Source organism: Malaya genurostris, chromosome 2 (assembly GCF_030247185.1).
Source record: "Malaya genurostris strain Urasoe2022 chromosome 2, Malgen_1.1, whole genome shotgun sequence".
Classification (NCBI taxonomy): Eukaryota; Metazoa; Arthropoda; class Insecta; order Diptera; family Culicidae; genus Malaya; species Malaya genurostris.
Window position 1 is genome coordinate 330882093 of NC_080571.1, and position 22033 is coordinate 330904125.

The window sequence follows — 22033 nt, forward strand, 5'->3', positions numbered from 1 at the left end:
GTACCTTTTGAACGAAAACTGAATACAACCAAAAATGAAATAAGTTTATTTGGTTATCGACTATCCAAATCTGCTAACCCGATAAACCTGATTAATTTATGTGAAATGGACCTTTTTATACTAATCACCCTGTATCTCCGAAACCGGAAGTTGGATCTAACTGAAAACACGATGTTTTATAGAATCTTAAAACTTTTCATTTGAATCTTAGATGATTCTTAAATTTCTTTTGAATCTTAGATCGGTTCAGCCATCTACGAGAAAAATGAGTTACACAGTTTTAATTTCGCTTCACATATCATCCTGTGGTTCCGAAACCAGAGATCGGAACCAAACATAATTCAGGAACCTTGCTTGGAACTATACGAGTTTTCATATGAATCTGAGTGTGTAGAAAATGGTTGAGTCATCTCCGAAAAAAAAGATAGAAATTATTTGTCACATACGCATTTGCTGATCTCGACGAACTGATTCGAATGGTATATGGCTGTTATGTTCCTCCAGTATTTATTGCTGTAAGTAGTTTAAATCACTATAATTATGGAATTGCATTCAACTCGAAAATTCTGCCATCATCTGGTTTACATATTGCATATTCGAACGATTATGTTGCCAAAAACGAATCGTGCCAAAATCGGTTCGAGGCAATATATCATGCTGTACACAGTCTTTTGGGTACTTAGAAACAAATGTATGTAACAGTATAAAAAATCGTGTTTCACGTTGCTCCCAAGCATTTCTTTGTCAGACAGCGCTCAAAACTTCTACTGCTGAAATAGGGGGAAAAGTCGTTTACACAAAAATTTCGATATCTCCGTTAAAAATGGACGGATTTTAACAATCTATGGCTTGTTGGATGTTGGTGCGGAATCTAAGTCTGAAAATATATTCTGTTTTCAAGGTCAATTGTGACAGATACTGTCAAAACTCAAAAAGTAAACATCCGATCTCAAAACCATTCAATAGCGTTCAGGGTGACGGGGAGACCTTTCATTTGCGACTAGTTTGATCAAAATCGGTCCAGCCATCTCTGAGGTCTCGACCTCACACATACACACACGGACTGTTCCAGCACGGCTTACAATTAGAAAAGTTACCCGGCAGATTTCATTCATTTCATCAAATTCAAATCCAGGATTTCAAAACGCGATCGAACATTTCAATATAGCATAAAAAATGCTCAACCACCAGATAAGAAAACTAGAACTGTTTACCCCAGTTTAAGTCTCATGTTTATTTTCCATAGTAATAAAACCTTTCCGTTCCTCTTAAGAAAGGGATCAGCATATGCACACAGGCAGGATAGATTTTACAGAGCTGCGCGCTAGGGCCTTATAGACTATTCAATGTAGGAGGTAAACAAATGCCGGCTAAGAGAACCAAACAGAAATTTATGTAAACCAGATGCGCGCGTATGCATAGGACTCCCGATGTGGAATGGAAAGAGAAAACAACAATACGTTGCGTCATATGTTGCGCAACGTTCCAATTCAATGCAACACTTTTCTTATTATAAATAGCTTTAAGAAATTGTTAATAAACGAGTATACGTCTAAGTCTTGTCCACCCCGGTCGTATCTCGCGTGTAGTGAATATCACCTTTCATTCTTCAGTTTGATCCTGAACAGCAGTTGTCTTTGTCTCCAGTTGAGAGAATCATGACTTGCTGGTTTTAGTGTCGGATGGATCTGTTCGGAAGCGCCTTTCTCACTCTCTGCTCATTGAAATAGGCTGAGCTTAGTTACAAGCCATTTTCCACAAGCTGGACTCTGGCCGAGAAACCGTGGAAGACCAGATTTATACGGCCTACAATCGGCTCCGACGCGCCCCCTCTTAGAATCTCTTGTCACAAGCTGGCATTAGTGGAGAGGCTGGTAGCAAGAGTCAAGATTTTGCTCTAGCTGATTCGAAGTGGCCACTTCTGTCAGTCTCAAACTGTTGGTAGAAATACAGAACTGAGCTGATCTGCCAACAGGTAGAGCTTGGCGTGCAAAAGCAGCACGCTAAGATATACCTGCCGGATAGAAGGATCACGTCTCAATTCGAACACGGACATTTGCTCAGTTCGTCGAGCTGAATCGATTGGCATATGACATTCGGCCCTCCGGGCCTCGGAAAATTTTTCTAAAGTTTGAGCGAATTCTATACCGATTTTTATATTTATAAAAAAGGTAAAAACGACCAATATTTGCACGTTCCAATGAATGAAATGAGCTCATTCTCCCCATTTTTGTCGTGACAGTTTAGAAATGTTGAAAAATAAATTATCTGGCAATGCAATCACATCAAAGTATGCTCATATAGTTCCTAATACGAAACATAGCTGTTTATTTTTCATAATAAAGGAGTATTATTTTGAAAATAGTTGAGATTCAAGCTTGAAGTTGATAATCGCTTGCTTTTGAACATTTCCATGCGATCATTGGTGGAATCCAAAACAATGTAGGGGCAGATGTTCGGTTGCCGCAAACCACCGTCACTTTTGACAGAAAGCAGATAGCATCATTCCGACAAATGTCATGTGTGTGTAATAGCAGCACGTTTTTTTTTGTGCCGAATGCCAAAGCAAACAGACGCTTGTACTTTTTGCTGCGTTCAAAACAAATTTTTATTGAGTTAAAATCAAATACGAGATCTGCAAATGCGTGTGTGACAAATAATTTCACTTAATTTTCTCGGAGATGGCTAAACCGTTTTCTACAAACTCAGATTCATATGAAAAGTCGTATGCTCCTAAATAAGGTTCCTGAATTACGTTTGGATCCGACCTCTGATTGCGGAACCACAAGATGATATGTGAAACGAAATTAAAATAATGCAATTCATTTTTCTCGTGGATGGCTGAACCGATCTAAGATTCAAATGAAATCTAAGAATCAACTATGATTCAAATGAGAGGTCCTAAGATCCTATAAAACAACTTACTTTTTAGTCAGATCCGACTTCTGGTTTAGGAGATATAGTGTGATTAGTATAAAAATGTCCATTTCACATAAATTAATCAGGTTTATAGGGTTGGCAGATGTGGATAGTCGATTAAAAAATAAATTTATTTCAGTTTAAGCGGTATTCGATTTTGGATTCGGAATGTACTCCCAAATTTTAATTCGCACTACAATTTCTCACTCATCAGGTGAATTTAACTGATTTCGGCTACATCGATTTTAGAATTCCGTTTCCAGTATCGGATCGTTTCTCAAAGCTCAATCATTTTCTCAAAATTCCTCGATCATTTTCGCCAAATTGAACTTCAAAAACAAAAATTCAGGTCCCATACAAAATACGAATTCGGACTTAAGGTAACCATACAAAATTAGTGAATTTTATCAGATTCTGAAATTACAGATGGTGAGTTTTTAAAGTTCATACCAATATAGAAGATGTAAATTGTTTGGCGTATTGATTTAACAGATCGGCTGAAAAGTTCGTATCGTTTCTATGAGAGGGCGCCACTAGAATTGAATCCATACCATTTTCAGTTAGTACCAACCTTCAAAAGATACGTGTATAAATTTGACAGCTGTCTGATCATTAGTTTGTGAGATATTGCATTTTGAGTGAAGCTACTTTTGTTATTGTGAAAAAAATGAAAAAAAGTAATTTCGTGTGTTGATGAAACACTACTTTTTGATGAAAAAAGTGCCGCCGATACCAAAAAATGGCTTGATGAGTATTATCCAGACTCTGCACCGGGCGAAGCAACAATTCGTAAGTGGTTTGCAAAATTTCGTACTGGTCATATGAGCACCGAAGACGATGAACGCAGTGGACGTCCAAAAGAGGCTGGTACCGATGAAAACGCGAAAAAAATCCACAAGTTGATTTTCAATGACCGTAAAGTGAAGTTGTTCGAGATAGCTGACACCCTAAAGATATCAAAGGAACGTGTTGGACATATTATTCACGAATATTTGGATATGAGAAAGTTTTGTGCAAAATGGGTGCCGCGTGAGCTCACAATCGATCAAAAACAACAACGAATTGATGATTCTGAGCAGTGGTTGAAGCTGTTATATCGAAATAAAACCGATTTTTTTCGTCGATATATAACAATGGACGAAACATGGCTCCATCCCTTCACTCCGGAGTCCAATCGACAGTCAGCTGAGTGGACTGCATGCGATGAACCGAACCCAAAGCGTGGAAAGACTCAACAATCGGCCGGTAAGGTTATGGCGTCTGTATTTTGGGATTCGCATGATATAATTTTCATCGACTACCTTGAAAAGGGAAAAACCATCAACAGTGACTATTATATAGCGTTATTAGAGCGTTCGAAGGACGAAACTTCAAAGAAACGGTCTCATTTGAAGAAGAAAAAAGTTTTGTTTCATCAAGACAATGCACCGTGTCACAAGTCGATGAAAACCATGCTGAAATTGAACGAATTTGGCTTCGAATTGCTCTCTCATCCACCGTATCGCTGAGGCCTATTTTGAGGCAAAGGACAAATCGTACTACAAAAATGGTATCGAAAAGTTGGAAGATCGCTATAATCGCTGTATCGCCTCTGATGACAATTATGTTGAATAATAAAAACGAATTTTGGCAAAAAAATGTGTGTTTCTATTAAACGATACGAACTTTTCAGTCGAACTGTTAGGGCCATTCGAATCATTTTGGGTTATGCTAGTTCCTGAATACCGGCTCTCCAAGTACCATAAATGATGACGAAAAACTCTAAAGTGGAACTTACTTCGACATCTCATGGAATGTTCAATCGATTGTCATACGTTAAGATTGAAATTCGATACGATTTGCAGTTTCGACATTACAGGGTGATGAGTGATTAAAATCGCAATTCGCGACCTAGAAGGAACAGTGCTGCTATCTATGGAAGTTTAATCTGTGTGTGCAGTGAATGTAAACAAAGCAGGGTACTTTTTCACTCAAGTAAAATTAGTTCATTCTCTGTTTGCTCAATTGATTTTCTTGTGCGTTGAAGTACTAAAAAGATTAAACGCCTCCTATTCAGTCATTAAAACATATTTTTTTGCGGTACATCATTGCTGGTATTTCGTGAGTAAAAAGCGAGAAAAAACTCCTCTTCCGGCACTAGTAATCCACATAGGTAAGACAATATTTGAAATTTTGTGATCAAACAACTATTCTTGGTGATTCTAATGCGGTAAACCAGTGAATTACAATACAGAGGAAGGTAATTGAGACTTATTTAAGATTTTTTTTCTCTGAATATTGTAGGCCATGGATCTGAAAAGTTGCTCGAATGGACTTGCAAAAACATTTCATGACAGTGTTTGTTATACTGATGAGAACAGTGTGTTATGTTCCAGATTGAGTATACCGATTTAATCCTTCCCAAACAAGTAAAATGAACAATACATAACATGGATTCAACGATTCAGAGTTAAGTCAACGAAAACTGCTTGGGTGCATGTGTGTCGTCAATTTGTAAACTGGTATATTTATGTATATTAAATTTATTCATCTGACAATAAAACATAATTAATAAATAAATGTCAAATGTCCTCAAACTTGATGTTATCAGTTCGGAATATCCGACTGCCGCTCGTTTTAATCTCGTTGGATGTTAATCGTTCTTTTGAGCTTTGAGTTTCTGTAACAAATCAAAATAATAATTTTGTGATCTCGAACACGGATTAAAAAAAACAAACCTCAATAAATGATTCAAAACAGCTATCACATGTTTGCATTTTCCTTCACTGGTTTTGCAAGTACATGCAAATAACCAAGCAGAGCGTTCACTTCTAGTACAAACTTTGATTGTGTGCGGCTCGACACTTGGAGTCGAAAATAAGCCAAATCCATAATTGTAGATCTCATCTACTCCAACTATCCGAACGGTTTCCTCCGGCAGCGTAGCTAAAATCTTTCGACAAGTTCATCAACACAGTGCACGTAACATCTTTTGAAGGCTCCTGAAGATGAATCGAAAAATGCATTATTTTCACATTTAAAGTGAACACTTCGACGAAAAAATTATAACACACGTAGAAAACATGTAGTTTCAATGCAATTTAAAGAAATTTTAAAAATAGCAGTAGATTTTCACTCATGAATATTGTTCTGAAATTATGTTTACTTTTTTTCACATACCGATCATTTGATTTTTACATGAGAAAATAGACATCACTCAAAGCGATTTTTTTATACTCATTAACTGAATTAGTATCTTCAAAGATTTTAGGAAACACTGGTACTTATCATTTCAAACAGCAAAACTAAAATCGAGGAAAACGGTACGTTTGAAAATTTATCACTTTTTTCTTTTGCTTGTTTACTTCCACTTCACACACATAAGCTGTCAAACTCAACTTCGTAGTCGCGAATTTGCCGTTTAAAACGACGATAATTGAAATAATGTCATAAGAACTAAAACACCTAAGAATATCCATGCAAAAACACATGCGGATTGATAAAAAAAAAGGTATCATCTCACTGCTAGGTGGATTAATCACGCTTTTCATTGTACATTGGAATCCATGTAATGCCCAACCCATACGATAGATTAATGTGATAAAACTTCTCATCAAAATAATAATCATGCTGGCAACCCGGTACAGTTTGCTCATATACGAGAGAGTACAAGAGAAATACAATGCGTAAAGGGAATTGAGCGAACCACGTGGTCGATTAAAAACTCAACACGCGACCCTCTGTCCTCAGACCTTAATGACTAAATTATGAATGAATGAATGAATGAATGAATGAATGAATGACACAAGATACGATTCACGCGTGATCTGTCAAAAAAAAGTGTTGCCAAAGAGATACCACCAAAAAAATAACCCTTTATTTATGGACCCTCTGATTTTTTTTTGAATTTCACTCATTATCAAAAGTACACCCGCGGGATTTGGCCACCGTATTCCGTTTTTGTCAGTTCGATAGGAAACTGAAAAATTGACCTTCTTGATCACGTTCCGAATCAAAAGGTTCGAATCACACTTGAAGCGATCTCCCACCTTCCTTGCTTTCACGTGGTTGCATTTCATGACTTTTCTTCCGCTGTCAGCTCGCCGCTAGGTTGTCTGGGTCTCGTTGAACGCTTTGACCACGCGGAACATTATCGAATTGTCGATTCCCAACTGTTTCTGTTTGCTTACTAAATCGGTCCTACGCCGCTGACTTGAATAATTATTATCATTCATGTTCCAATTGGTAAAATGATTGGAAATTAAACTTTTAAACAAAACATTGATCTACGATTTTTTATATGTATTTTTATTGGGGGGCGGCCCGTTTGGCATAAGGTCATTTGGCATAATACCGTTTGGCATAACGCTGTTTGGCATAATGGTTATTTGGCATAACAATTATTTGGCATAATGGTCTTTTGGCATAATGGTCATTTGGCATAATGCCATTTGGCATAATAATAATGGGATTTGCAATATTTTAATCTAATGAAAATTGTCGTATGTGTTTCGATCGATTGATGTTGTGCAAGGGAAACTCCAACGAAATATGTGAAACCTTTTTATATAAGCAACTCACTTAGTGCCAGCACAATATTCTGTTCGTCATAGATGATTCAGGTCGAGACGGCCGAAGGCCGCGAGTGCGCCGGCGACCCGCCGTCGGAAGCGCCGGCCACTGCGGGGGGGCAGCGACCCCGCAGAAATCACCTCTGTCTAGTTGCGGGCGTTTGCCCGGATTACCCAAAGCTAGGAGCTATCCCTCAGTTAAGTCCGAACGAGCGGCAGCGAGGTCGGACACCAGGTTATAAAAAACGATGCGGCGTAGCCGCATTAGACTTTACAAAATTGCACTAAATTAGAACAATTTCTATTAAGCAGCATGTTCATCTGTTATGCCAAATGACTGTTATGCCAAATGACCATTATGCCAAATGACCATTATGCCAAACGGCGTTATGCCAAACAGTATTATGCCAAACGACTTTATGCCAAACGTGGTAGCCCCTTTTTATTGTAATATGAGTTTAATTTAAATTGTTAACATTTAAATTGGGTTTTCAGTCACAACTGGTGACTTTTCGGCCTGTCGTTGATTGTCGCTTTCTGCTTTCTTTGTCGCTCTGTAATCGTATAAAATCTGATACCAACGGTAGTGTCTCTGTACTGGTGCGCCCAGCATCTCTGAGGGTCTACACTTCTATGCGTAAGTACGGGAAAACGTCCCGGAAATTAGCTTTGCATCTGCCATCGCGTCTATTGATGCGTTTTGCGATTGGCACCAACAGGGTCTCTAGCTGTAGCAAGAGTTGTCTCCGGTTCGGTAGCAGCCGGTGATTCTATGATTTGATATACGAACGAGACTGATTCCCATTCAGTGCGAATTACAATCAAGTAACATCGAAATATTTGTGGCTACAAAAAAAATCCGAAACAATACGAATATATTGCACAACAAAAGTGAGAAATTGTGAAAATGAAATTAGAATCTCGTTATCGATTTTTCATTCATGGGACTAAAATACGAGTATTGGCAGTGCACCGTAGATCCGATCGAAACAAAACCAAAAAATGCTGATTAAATTTTATTTGAATGTCATCATGACACCTGTTACAGTAGGTAACCTCCAGTAATGATGAGGCTGCATTCTTAAACACTACACTTTCGTCATTTGTGAAACGGAATAATCGAAAATTATAAAACGAATCGATTACTATTATACTAACATTTGACCACTGATTGAACTTTTTAACACTTGATTATACCATATATCTACGTTTCCCACTGAATAGATCTTTCTTCATCAGAGAAAATACGATAACTTATACTGAATTATGAGGAAAACTTAAGAAAACATTGTGCGCCTACGCCCGTGGAGACGCACCAAAATAAAAAGCCACCTCATCTCATCCGGCAACTTCTTCCGCGCCGGGTTCGAATTCTAGCTTGACTTCGGATGTTGCAAGGCCTTCGACATCAGCTTCAGACTCTTGTACATTTAGCCGATTTAGTGTCATCATCATCTAAAAAGCGTGGGAAATAATTTACTAACTGCTAACGTTTTCAGGGCGGTCAATTACATTTGAGGGCTGGTTCAGGTAGCCTGCCTCCCCGACAGAGTCATGCTCTTCCTGTTTCACGATCAAAGTTGGCTGCTGTTCAGTACCGCTGGTGGTTGGCTGGACATTTTGCGTTTGCTGCTGCACCAGGATGGCCTGCTGAGATTGCGCAGATTGAGCAGGCTGCTGTTTCATTTGAATGCCTGCATCTTCGAACGCTTTTTTCTTCAACGTTTGTCGAATTTGGGACCTTAAAAACATACAAATTGATTAGTTCAATTGTTTGTCTGCTGGCGGCAAAACAGATGAAGAAGTAGAAACAGCAAAACTTACACCGTGCGTCCTTTGATCCGTTGACTGACTTTGTTGAGATCCTCGCTAAAACGGGTGACAGCTGAGCGGAGCATTTCTATTTCTTCATCTGTCCATTTGCTCCTTTTTTGGTGATCAGTGATAAAAGCACGATTAACCATCAAATAGTTTACGACAATTTTTTCACTAAACTTACCCTGTTGGGGAATCCGAAGAAGGGTGCAGCTGCATAGTTAGTTCACCCAAACGGTTGAATGCGGCTCCCGCAGCGGTGAAAATTTCACCAACCTGGAATAAACATTCACATGCTTTAAATTTCTAATGGGTTAACTTCGATCAAATACTCACTTTAGTGGCGGAATTCATAGCAAAATTAATAAATTTTGCTTAATTTTCTACAAACGATGGTTGTAAACAAACAACAAGCTTGGAAAATCAATCACCGTTCTGGAGCAGAGATGCCAGCTGAAATCCTCCTATTACTATGGATCAAAAAGTTGGCGAATTCAATAGCATAAAGTGTTTTAGATTTAAAGGATCTATAAAATGTAATGAACGAGATCGATTTTGTGAGTGAAAAAGATTTTGCCAATATAAAAACTTCGTTTTTACGTAAATAATTTTAGTTCACAAAGTCTGCAGGTCTGGCATTTCTGTTCAACTGTCAAACTTCAAGTGCGGTAGCCCGAACAAAAAAGTGGAAAGAAGTTTTCGTTTCAGTTCTTCCTACACGCAACCAAAGAGTGGAAGGGAGGGAAAGTACTCGAAAAGTGGTAAATCCCTCATATCTCGGTCGAATGGAGTCAAACCAGAACTAACGAATAATTTTAAATTTTTTGTGGAACCAGCAAGAATTCTAAATCAATGCCGACTCCAGTGCAGCAATTCTTTCCGAGTGAAATTCGCTACTAGCCGATTAGTTCGGAAATTTGTCGGAATTGAGTGAGAAATTCGATCTGCAATTTGACTTCTTTTTACGTGTTGAAAATTCGAAATTTTACGTACCAGCTTGAAATACTGGTTATGTTTTTATGAATTGAGTCATAAGTGGATTCACATCACTTGTAAATTTCGTAAGTGATAGCTGTATCGATAAAGACCATTTCTTGCTTGAATTCAAACGCAACTCTGAGGCTGTGAACCATTCCCAAGTAACATTTTTAATATTATTAAATACTTGTAGCTATCTTCAATGCTACATAATAAATCTTGCATTAAAACTTTAAACTCCACGAAAGCCTACTGAAAACCTCTATAAGAGCATGTTCCTGCCAAGTGGACCATTCTTCAGAAGGTTTATAAAGCAAACTGAAAAATCAGCAAGAAGCTGCGTTAAACCTTCAAATTCAAGAAAAATTTGAAACCAGCTTTACGATCAACATTAAATTTATTTGCATGAAATGAATTCCGCTATGAATAAACTGTCGTTTTGATCATATTTTTCTTGACTATGTGTGAGTCATGTCTGTGTTGAATGCAATCAATAAAAATTTATTGGATTTTATTTACAAGTTTGAGGCTTTTACCGAACGTAAAATTTCATGCGCTTTTATTTTTATCGTTAATGTATGGATAAAAATAAGAATTATAACTAATCGCCTTGAAATAAATACTGTTTTTGGGAAAGTATCCATGATTTATGAAAATTATTTTCTGTGATTCATCGTCTTTTTTGTATAAAACTATTTCGTGGCGATAAAACTTGTGCATACGTTCTGAAAATGAATCATAAAAGTCCATCATGCTTCCTCGTTTTTGCATTTCGAAATTTATTTGATGTCAATAAAAGCTACGGCAAAGAACATCATAATGGCGGCCATGAAATATTCTTTATTGCAAATTACACTTAATCTAAGAAGCAATAAATCAAATAGCCCACAACAAGAGTGTCATAAATGTACTTCAGAACCCTCAAATTAGCTCTGAGTGAAACTGTCATCCAATTAACACGCACACACACACAAAACTAGATTTATGAAAGAATTTAACTGACAATAATGTTTTAAAGAAAAATTTTTAAAGCAATATTAAGAGCGTTTGCATGGTTTTGTTCTAGTACAAATTGATTTATTTTTAGTCCAGTTGTTAGTCTACGTAAAAGGTTTTATAGAAGCTTTAAAAACTATGATATTACTTGTCAAAAGCGACACTTATTATAGTTGTTATAAAACAAGTAGTGATTGAACAATCAATTACAAAACTCCTATAAATTATAATCAAAACCATAAGGCATTCGCATTGTTACTTGGGTTTCGCGGTTATTTTTAACTTTTAGTTAAAATCTGACACTCGAGCGGTTAATATGATGTGGTTATATCTGTCGAGAGCATGGTTATTTTTGACAGATCGACGGTTATTTTCCGACACTGCAAAAAATCTTGCCATGAAAATTCTAATATTAATTCTTTAATTGAAGTTATTTCCAGTGGAAAATAAATCCAAATAACTTTCCGTCCATCAAATTTTGAAATGGGTCGCAGTTTTAGTTAAATTTTACTACTCGACACAAAATAACCACTGAAATGTCAGATTACAACCAAAAATTAACCGCGAAATGGTTCACAGCCTGACTAGAGTAACTATCGACATTCGGAAGTGTGATGGAGGCGTGTCAGTTTGAGAGATACTGTTGCAGTTAGGCCGTTGTTATGGGACTGTCGATTTTTCTGGATTGGTCTTTCTAATGTCGTTTTCGCTTGATGCCAAACCTAACCCAGTTTCCACTCTAACTGCTGTCAAAACGACGACACGACCAGGCACTCCGAAGATAAATCAACATTAAAAATGTTCGCTAACGATTCACCGCCAGTTACCACAAATCTAGCGACCCCTTGTAAATGATAAAAATAATCTTCTCGAGCAACACTGTTTAAGTTGCTATGGACTTAGTTATCAAGGAACTCCAAAACAAATAAACATGTTTTGAAAGCGGTGGAATAGTTCTATTAGTGTTAAACTTTGTCCAAATTAAGCAGAATTTTAATGAACTCGATTTTCGGAATTTAATCGAAACTATGGATGAAACCAACGAACGAGGGCAATGATCTGCTTCCAGCGATTCATCCGTACGCTTCAACTGCTAGCTTTTCTGGGCAGTAGGATTCGGTGTAATATGCCGGTGTCAAAATTGTTTTGTGTCGGTTGATTGCGCAGCAGTGGAAACAGTATTTCACCTTTTTGGCCACTATTCGAGGATTACTTGTGGAATTCCACAAAGAAACCATTTTACCGAACGTTATGCAGGTACCGCAGAGCACTAGCCTCGCTCAGCTCGTTGTCGGTCATTTCCATGTCTTCCTTCTCACACAACGGTTTCAAGTCTAGACCTGAATTTTGAACTTTTTGGCTTTATGAAAGACATAACTCATACTCCTCAATTTTTACATTCCGCTCGAATCATGTAAATCCATTAATATGTTCCGTAATATAATAACCGATCTAAAATTTATTTTGTTTACATTCATCTTGCCTTCGATATGCAGTAACCAAGGTTATGGTGACTGTTATTCAAAATCAATAAATATATCAACTTGTGCTGCCAGTTTAAAAAAATTCACTAGCGTTTTCGATTTGACATTTCCAGTTACTGAGGGGTAGTTGAATTTACGATACAGTTTTGATAGACGAGTGACAGGTCGTATCGTCGGTCAAACCGTTCGTTTGAAGTCAGCTCCGAACCTAGTTTTGACGTTGTTGAACTGAAAATCGAGACAGTTTTGACCCTGGTTTTTATATCAGGTTTGCTCAAGCCCCCAACAAGTGCGAAACCAACACAGTTTGTTTAAAAGTGTTTGTTTGGTGAAACTACCCTGGGTCAGTTTCAGTTTTCTCAAGCAAAAACGACATAAGTTTATTCATTAGAAAAAAAAAATCAATCAATGCTTGGTTAAGTATGATGAAAATTGAGAACTTAATTTACAGAGAAAGCTTAGGAGATTTGCATTGTAACCAATGGGTTCCAATCTCGCCAAAAATGGCCCAAACAAAAAAAAAAAAGAAAGTATATGTTTCCTTTAATTATATTATTTTATTGAATCGTTGAAATAATAATTAGAGAGTGATCTAAGGTTAGTTAAAATTAAATATTCTACGGGCAAACTTTTAACTCTTTTTTTTTTGGATTGTATACGAATGGTAGAATAATAATTGAAATGTTTATGAATTTAATTGGGAAAAACTCGTTAATTCCTGATAATTATTAGCTAGGAGCGAACCCAAATCAAATCATTAAAATCACTCTCTATATGAATATTTAGGAAATAAGCTAGGGTAAAATAACCGTCAATTTGAAATTTGTCGCAAAAACTATCTGAGAAGGAGTTTACCTGTGGAAGTTGGCGTCAACTGGATGCTGCAGATAGAGATAGTGCGTTCTATTGCTTTCTGGATGAGAGAGTGAGAGTTCCGGTTTGAAGGCGGAGAGTCAGGGATATAAAAGGAGGTGGTATGACTCAACACGGTCTCTTTTTTTGCTAATAGCAAAGTTCGACACTAGTGTGACGGGATCGCGGTTCCTCGAGCGCGGGTTTACTGAAACCGAAACGTTACATTCGGGCGAAGTGATAGTGTGCCACTATTTTAAGTGATAAAAGAGGTGGGATTTCGTGTAGTGAGGTCAACAGGACCACAGAAAAGCGCGACTATATGGATCGGCAGTGAACGTGTCGTTAAGTTAGAGATCCTATAGTAAGTCGCATGCCCGAATTTCCGTTATTAGTAAGAAATCCCCCTCCCGAAATAAAAGTTCGGATAGTGCACCGAAAAAATCTAGTGTCCGCTCGAGTATGCCTGATCGTACATCAACACACGATCCCGCTTCCCGTCGAGTGATCATCCCGAGTGGGTGAGAAAATTTTGTTGATTTTCCCCTCATGGTCGACGAATAATACGTCTGCGGACGAAGACACGTGGAATGGCCTCATCACTCAGAAAGGCCTCCAGATACCTCCGTCCCATTCCGGCACCCGAGACCGGTGCTGTATAGGAAGCTGTGGAACCCAACTGTCCACCACCACCATCGCGACCGGCGAGTCGCTCACCAAGGTACGTGAGAACCCTATCTGCTGATCTCTCGTTCGGCTCGGACCAGTCAGTCCGGCAGCTTCATCTCATCAAGGCGCCCACCCTACCGACGGCCGCACCATGCTAGCCAACGATTAAATTTTGTAAATACTTATAACTAATTCGATATTTTGATGCTTGAATTTTAAATTATATATATTATTGATTACTATTTTTTTATAAGTTTAAAATGAATTTAACTAAAGTGAATTTAATTGGTATATATATATATATATATATATATATATATATATATATATATATATATATATATATATATATATATATATATATATATATATATATAATATATATATTTTGTTTTGCTTAATAATATATTAATAATAACATGCTACTAAATGATACTATGTTCGTTATCAGTGACTCCGAAAATGATTATTGTGAGATTGTTTTTGATGAGAGAATAAGTGCCAATGTGTCGTGCCCTTCTCTAGTTTGCCCTGAGATTGAGTACTTTGCCGAGCTTTAATATTCAAGAAGTTATACCCGAAAGAGAGATACTTACACTTCTTCGATTTATTTTGCAGGCCTGATGGATTACCCGCTGCTATTTTAACTCGTTGTATTACTGCTTTAGCAGGACCGCTTAGCACTACTTTTAATCGATCGTTTGAACTAGCAAAATTTCCATTTGTATGGAAGCAATCATTCATGTGCCCCGTATTCAAAAATGGAGATCGATTAAATGTGGCAAATTATCGCGGGAAAAACAGTCTCTCTGCTTCTTCAAAACTTTTTGAAATTATCGTCAGCGAGGCTATCATGCAAAGAACCACATCTCATTAGACCAACATGGGTTCATGCCAGGACGATCAGTTACTACTAATCTAATAACGTTTACGTCAAAGTGCATCGCTTGCATGCAGACTAAGGCACAGATGGATGTCATCTACACGGATCTAAAAGCTGCTTTTGACAAAATTGACCATAAAATACTGTTGTGCAAATTGTCTCGTCTCGGGTTTTCTGCTCAGCTTGTGTCCTGGCTAAACTCGTATCTTTCTGCTAGGATTTTACGAGTAAAATTGGATAATTGTACGTCTTCGCAATTTTCGAATAGTTGTGGAGTTCCACAAGGTAGTAATTTGGGCCCATTGCTATTCACACTGTGGTTCAATGCATAGGACGCTGGTCTTACAAGCCAGTTGTCGCATATGTTCGAGCCCCGACCTGGAAGGATTCTTAGTGTTTTTTTTTTTTACAAGGTGAAATGCAATTTACGCACGGAGTGTGGGACTCTCCACAGGACTACAAAAATGTTGATTGGAACTACCCACTAAAACACCTTGGATCTCCAACCCTACCTCCCCGGCACCACCGCTAGGTATTACTTCGTGGTGGAAGGTTATTGGTGCTCACAGCACCCTCTCCAGATTTAAGCAGAATTGGGATCAGCATCCTGCTCTCGAGGGATCGACCAGTTGGATGACCAGGTCGGTCCAGTGATGCCGGTTGGAGGGTAACTTTCGATTCACTGGCACCTCGTCACCCAAAACTGATGCTACGTCGCGGAACTACTCGACTAGTCTCCGCCAAAAGATCTAGTCTACACCGACGGAGGGTTCTCCGACGAGGGAAGTCCTCCTGAACCGACGCTTACGGTACACTTCTACGACCAGACCGAAAGAATGCCTAAGTCGATCCAATGATTCCGGTTGGAGCGTGACTTCCGGTTCACTGGCGCTCAGACGATTCTAACGGTACCACGCGACGATCTACTCATCTAGTCCCAGACAAAGGATCTAGACTACTCCAACGGAGAGTTCCCCGGCGAAGGAGATTCTCCCGACACCGAGTCCTCTCTTACACCACACGGGACACCCGAAGGAGTGCCGAAGTCGGTCCGGCGATTCCGGTTGGAGCATGGCTTCCGGTTCGCTGGCGCCTCGACGACTCGAATCGGTGTTGTTGCGACTACTCGACTAGTCTCCTCCAAAAGATCTAGTCTACACCGGCGGAGTTCCCCGACGAAGGAGGCTCTCCCGAAACCATCGCTTTCGATACCCGTCAACGCCCGACCGAGAGGATGCCTGGGTCGATCCAGTGATTCCGCTTGGAGGATAGCTTCCGGTTCACTGGTGCCCCGACGATCCTAACAGTTTTACTTACTACTCGTCTAGTCCCTGACGAAGGATCTAGACTACTCCGACGAAGAGCTCCCCGGCGAAGGAGGTTGCACGAAACCAGCGATCGCGGCTGTCTGTTGTTGCTCCGCACTCCATTTCCGCTGCAATATGCTCGCAATTTGGGATGCCGCGGTCGACACTGCGTTCCAGTTCTCTACGCAGTGGCACATTCTCTGGATCAGGTTCTCCATTGTGGTGTCAATGCCACATGCCTCCAGCAGCTCACTTCTTTGAGCCGCGAAACGGGAACATGCGAACACGTGGCCGAACCTGTGGAGGTACCACCTGAAGCACCCGTAGCCTGCGAGGAATTGCGTCAGGCCGAAGTTCACTTCTCCGTGAGGTCTATCTAACCAACTCGAGACTCTAGGTATGAGTCGATGTGTCCACCTACCCTTGGTTGAGCTGTCCCACTCTTGTTGCCATCTGCGTAGAGAAGCAGCTTTGGAGGCCCTACGGGCGTTCCTGTCTCCTCGCATGCTGTAGCACTCAGCTTCAACAAGCATGGAGGATTGTCGGCGAATACAGCATCAACTACAACTCTTCGTCGATTGGAGCTGCGTGAATAAACTTTTTATCAACGTTTCAAAGTGTCAGGTGATGACGTTTCATCGTAATAACAGTTCGGCTGAAAAGTTCGTATCGTTTAATAGAAACACACATTTTTTGCCAAAATTCGTTTTTATTATTCAACATAATTGCCATCAGAGGCGATACAGCGATTATAGCGATCTTCCAATTTTTCGATACCATTTTTGTAGTACGATTTGTCCTTTGCCTCAAAATAGGCCTCAGTTTCAGCGATTACCTCTTTATTGCTTCTAAATTTTTTACCAGCGAGCATTCTCTTGAGGTCTGAGAACAGGAAAAAGTCACTGGGGGCCAAATCTGGAGAATACGGTGGATGAGGGAGCAATTCGAAGCCCAATTCGTTCAATTTCAGCATGGTTTTCATCGACTTGTGACACGGTGCATTGTCTTGATGAAACAAAACTTTTTTCTTCTTCAAATGAGGCCGTTTTTTTGAAATTTCGTCCTTCAAACGCTCTAATAACGCTATATAATAGTCGCAATAACCTTACCGGCCGATTGTTCAGTCTTTCCACGCTTTGGGTTCGGTTCATCGCGTGCAGTCCACTCAGCTGACTATCGATTGGACTCCGGAGTGAAGTGATGGAGTCATGTTTCGTCCATTGTTATATATCGACGAAAAAAATCGGTTTTATTTCGATATAACAGCTCCAAACACTGCTCAGAATCATAAATTCGTTGTTGTTTTTGATCGATTGTGAGCTCACGCGGTACCCATTTTACACAAAGCTTTCTCATATCCAAATATTCGTGAATAATATGTCCAACACGTTCCTTTGATATCTTCAGGGTGTCATCTATCTCGATCAACTTCAATTTACGGTCATTGAAAATCATTTTGTGGATTTTTTTCACGTTCTCATCGGTAACAGCCTCTTTTGGACGTCCACTGCGTTCATCGTCTTCGGTGCTCATATGACCAGTACGAAAATTTGCAAACCACTTACGAATTGTTGTTTCGCCCGGTGCAGAGTCTGGATAACACTCATCAACAAAAGTAACTTCACTCAAAATGCAATATCTCACAAACTAATAGTCAGACAGCTGTCAAATTTATACACGTATCTTTTGAAGGTTGGTACTAACTGAAAATGGTATGGATTTAATTCTAGTGGCGCCCTCTCATAGAAACGATACGAACTTTTCAGCCGATCTGTTATGCATCCTGTTAAATTCGATTACTGTATTGGTGGTTCAGTCCTGACTAGAGTGAATCTGGTAAATGATTTGGGAATACAATTGGATGAAAAAATTACACTCGATACACATCGATCATTAATAATCACGAAAGCGGTACATCAATTGAGATTCATTTCTAAAATAACTAAGGAATTCAAAGATTCACACTGTTGAAGGCTTTGTACTCTTCACTGGTGCGGTCAATCCTTGAGACCGCGTCAGTTGTTTGGTTTGCTTATCAAATTTCGTGGCGCATACGAATTGAACGTGTTCAGAAACGCTTCGTTCGATAAAGATTGATGCATGAAACAGCCGAAATGAAAATTTGCGAGGAAATTTATTTTAAAACTGAACTCCATCCCGAAAATCTTATCTAGCTGAGGAAATTGGTTCACAAATTGAACAACCATTCTATTTCTGGCCAATTATGTCAAAGAATCGACACTTGTATTTTGAACGTAAATAAAGTATAAAAAATCATTTACTTAGCATAAAATTTTCGATGATTTTCGGAACTAATGAAAATATACACCAGCTGTGTCCTACATCCTCTTTTATATATTTTAAGTGACTAATAATTGCATGATTAATTACCTAATTGGTGGAAGACCCTACTATTCTTTACTAGGTACATACTGAATCATGGTAACGAAACCATGAACATCCTTACAATGATCCTTGTATTTCTGATAAACGTCAAATCCTTCCTGACAAATCTCACAGGTGAACAGTTTCGCTAGGGTATGCATCCGTTCGTGCAAACGTAGATCCCTGTTCCGAATGAACCCTTTGTCGCATACCGTGCACACAAACGGACGCTTCCCCTCGTGCACCTTTGCCTCGTGTCGCTGCAGATCCAGCCGATGTCTGTAGGCTTTTGTGCAATTTTCATAAGAACACTTGTGATTCCGTTTGCTACCGTGCATTGCCGAGATTCGGAAATGTCTGTTCAGAGTTCGTTTGTCCCGGAACAAATAACGTTTACCGGCTGATTTGCATAATTGACATTCAAACTTTTCCGTCTGATTATGCCCTCGCCAATGGGTCCACAGATTTTCCTTCACGGCGAATTGTTTTCCACAGATGGGGCAAGTATAGCAGTTACCATTGCGCAGATGACCCTTTTCTTTGTGTCGCCGTAGATTGTTGTCGCTCATGAAAGACCGCCAACATTCGTCACATTCAAACACACGCATATCTTCAATTGTGTCGTGAATCTTTTGCACGTGAAGTTGCAATTCAAACGACGATCCTACCGCTAGGCCACATTGATCGCATACAAAATCTTTGGGTTTTGCTTGATGATGAAGCTTCAGTGCCTTTCTCGATCCGAAGTTGCAATTGCATACCGTGCAGACGTTGGTGCTCTCCTTCCGACGTAGCTTGTTTTCAAGTCGCTTCACGTGATGAACCTTATTAACGTGATCCATTAGTGCTTCTTGAGATTTAAAACTTTTCGGACACTTACGGAAGCAACACCGTCGCTCGCTGCTATTATCGACTCTATCCGAATCATCCCTTGATTTAGGTTCAATCACACGATTGTGATCTTGACTACGAAGGTGGAATCGAGCAAACACTATACTGGCAGTTCGGTAACTGCAGAAATCTTGTTTGCAACAGTAGATAACACTGGCAGTTGCATTGCGAAGATGGACGTCGTACTTGTAATTTTGCTTGAAAACCTGATGACATTTCGGGCACCAATTGGCTCCATCCTCCGGAATGTTTGGTTTATTGTTGCGATGATATTCGGTCAAGTGTTTGTCCAGCAACGTTTCGTCGGAAAATATTAGAAAACATTCGCAACACAAATGTCCTTCCACCTGAACCGCATCGAATGCTTGTTTTACTAGATCAAAGTCTAACATCGGTCGATTATGCAAGACAGCACATTTCATGTGGCGATCGATCGCACCCTGATTACGACAAATGTAATTGCATAAGTGACAAACGTACAATTTTGGATCGGCTCGCAAACTTGTGTGCCGAATTTTGTAATTTAAGCTCGGAAAATCCGAATGACATAGCTCGCAGTAATGCGTCTTAGATGGGCGTCGAAGGTGATGTTTTGTCTGACAGTGCTCTTTGAGGGACTGTGTGTTAGGGAAATATTCTTCACATCCACAGCACGACACTCCGTCATAGTAGATTACTGCATAATCTCCGTGATCTTCTCGATCAACTATCATGTCTTTTGGTGGTAAATGAAACATTTCTTTTTTCGTGGATTTTTCTTTGACATTGTCCGAAATCTCCATAACGATTTCCTCACCTTCTAAGCTACTGTGTTCAGTTTCATCGAATTCCGCAGGGATTTCATCGATGATGTGTTGTTCAATAATTATTTCATTTGACGGAACTACTTCATTAATTGGAGAGGAAACCGCCGTATCTAGGTCAAGCTCTATTTCAGGTTCTGCACTTTCTATAATTTGTTCTTCTAATACAAGAACCGGTTCGAAAGAAACCTGTATCTCAAGCTCTGGTTCCCGTAATTGCATTTCATCTACTGGTGGTAAAGTGCTTTCATTTTCAACATTCGGTGAAATTTGAACACCTTCGACTTCATCCGCCTTTAACTCCGAAGCAACTTCTTCAAGGTAAAGTTCTTCCTCAATGATTTCATCGAAAATTTCTTCGGCACCACGCGTCATCAAATCGGCAAGGATTTCATTCGGATTTTTTGGTTCCGTTGCTGGAAGTTCCATTAGCTCGTCCACAATTTTGTCCGGCAGTTCCTCGTTCGCGTAGGGTTCATCCTGATCGGGAATATTCTGTTGTGAAACGGGAGACTCCGGTCGTACTCGCAGTTTCTCATCTCCCACTCGACAACGCATGCAAAAACGATACGCATCTAGCAGCTGTAACCAACATCCCGAACAAATGACCTTGGGTAAATCATCCTCCGGCGTGATCTGGATTGTGAAGGGAAATTTAGTCATTTTATTCGCTTATTGTAAACAACTTATTGACAATTAAAAAAAAAAGGATTATCAGAACAGTTTTCAGAACAAATTCGTATGCTTTGTTCGCTTCGCTAGCATGGAAACTCAGTTTTAAAAAGCAGTTAAAATACAACAACAAACCCATCCATAATAAATCAATAAAAATAATATTACCTAATAAATTGACTCCAATTACGCCCTTTGATTAGGATCATCGTAACATAAACATCACATCTAGAGTATTGCTCGGACCCTTTGATTGTTGATAAACAAAATTAACAAAAATGTATAAAATTATATAAATGAAAAAAAAAATAAATACGTGAATCGCCAGTCGCCAAACCAGATTCAACCTAGAAGGAAATCATTTACCAAAAGCTGTCCGCAAAAGGATATCATCTCAGCGAGTGATATGTCGTCGTCCCTCTCGTAAATTGATACGTGCTGTTCCTGTTCGCAATCGATGTTACAAATACGGCACATGAAGGTTGAATTATTCTGCATCATTTCTGATGATTCAGCAGCAAATAACACTTCGAAATAAAATGAAAAACGTTTCGTCTGGAATAAACGATGTTTTCTAGAGATTTTCCAAATTCAGTGATGAAAACCGCAGACTCAGTGGCGTAGCGGAAAATTTTTGACAGAAATTTTTATGAAGTACACATACACTGAAGGAAAACGATTTGTAATTTCTTAAGGTTGTCAACTATCACGCGACTTTTTTTTAACTTTTAGTTCAAATTTGACATTCGAGCAGTTATATTGCCGTAGTAACAGTTGCCATGTTATTTTTTGAAAAATCTGTCTCTGGCTCAAAAATTTGTCATAATTT

At 39.2% G+C, this 22033-nt stretch overlaps 2 protein-coding genes and 2 long non-coding RNA genes across 6 annotated transcripts; 1 reads left to right on the forward strand and 3 right to left on the reverse strand.

The window, feature by feature from the left end:
* The first annotated feature begins 1191 nt into the window (after positions 1–1191).
* LOC131431542 (uncharacterized) lies at positions 1192–5485 on the forward strand. Its single transcript, XR_009229691.1, has 2 exons — positions 1192–5071; positions 5203–5485. It is a non-coding gene; the product is annotated as an uncharacterized LOC131431542 (long non-coding RNA).
* Positions 5426–5934, reverse strand: LOC131431541 (uncharacterized). Its single transcript, XR_009229690.1, has 2 exons — positions 5637–5934; positions 5426–5578 (listed from the first exon to the last, which is right to left on the reverse strand). It is a non-coding gene; the product is annotated as an uncharacterized LOC131431541 (long non-coding RNA).
* Positions 5935–8472: 2538 nt separating this feature from the next.
* LOC131427823 (chromatin complexes subunit BAP18) lies at positions 8473–9721 on the reverse strand. Of its 2 annotated transcripts, XM_058591354.1 has the most exons (5): positions 9621–9721; positions 9469–9560; positions 9294–9395; positions 8982–9210; positions 8473–8924 (listed from the first exon to the last, which is right to left on the reverse strand). In XM_058591354.1, exons 1-5 carry the CDS (start codon positions 9636–9638, stop codon positions 8808–8810), a joined length of 558 nt encoding a protein of 185 aa, XP_058447337.1. In that variant the 5' UTR covers positions 9639–9721; the 3' UTR covers positions 8473–8807. The 2 variants fall into 2 exon arrangements, with proteins under 2 accessions (XP_058447337.1, XP_058447339.1); XM_058591356.1 differs by lacking the exon at positions 9294–9395.
* A 9065-nt stretch (positions 9722–18786) lies between these two features.
* On the reverse strand, positions 18787–21833 carry LOC131431543 (zinc finger and SCAN domain-containing protein 10-like). 2 transcript variants are annotated; one of them, XM_058597325.1, is made up of 3 exons: positions 21571–21710; positions 21373–21451; positions 18787–21168 (listed from the first exon to the last, which is right to left on the reverse strand). In XM_058597325.1, exon 3 carries the CDS (start codon positions 21088–21090, stop codon positions 18865–18867), a length of 2226 nt encoding a protein of 741 aa, XP_058453308.1. In that variant the 5' UTR covers positions 21091–21168; positions 21373–21451; positions 21571–21710; the 3' UTR covers positions 18787–18864. The 2 variants fall into 2 exon arrangements, with proteins under 2 accessions (XP_058453308.1, XP_058453307.1); XM_058597324.1 differs by lacking the exon at positions 21373–21451 and having other exon boundaries at positions 21571–21833.
* Between the last annotated feature and the right edge of the window lie 200 nt (positions 21834–22033).

Bases quoted from the DNA above. Each gene is read 5' to 3' on its own strand.
- LOC131427823 (XM_058591354.1), bottom strand. The intron at 9,396-9,468 runs GTAAGTTTAGTG...TCACCAAAAAAG, and splicing joins TCTTCGGATTCCCCAACAGG to GAGCAAATGGACAGATGAAG. The intron at 9,211-9,293 runs GTAAGTTTTGCT...TATGTTTTTAAG, and splicing joins CGGATCAAAGGACGCACGGT to GTCCCAAATTCGACAAACGT.
- LOC131431543 (XM_058597324.1), bottom strand. From the start codon at position 21,705: ATGATGCAGAATAATTCAACCTTCATGTGCCGTATTTGTAACATCGAT. The intron at 21,169-21,570 runs GTAAATGATTTC...TTCACAATCCAG, and splicing joins CCTTTTGCGGACAGCTTTTG to ATCACGCCGGAGGATGATTT.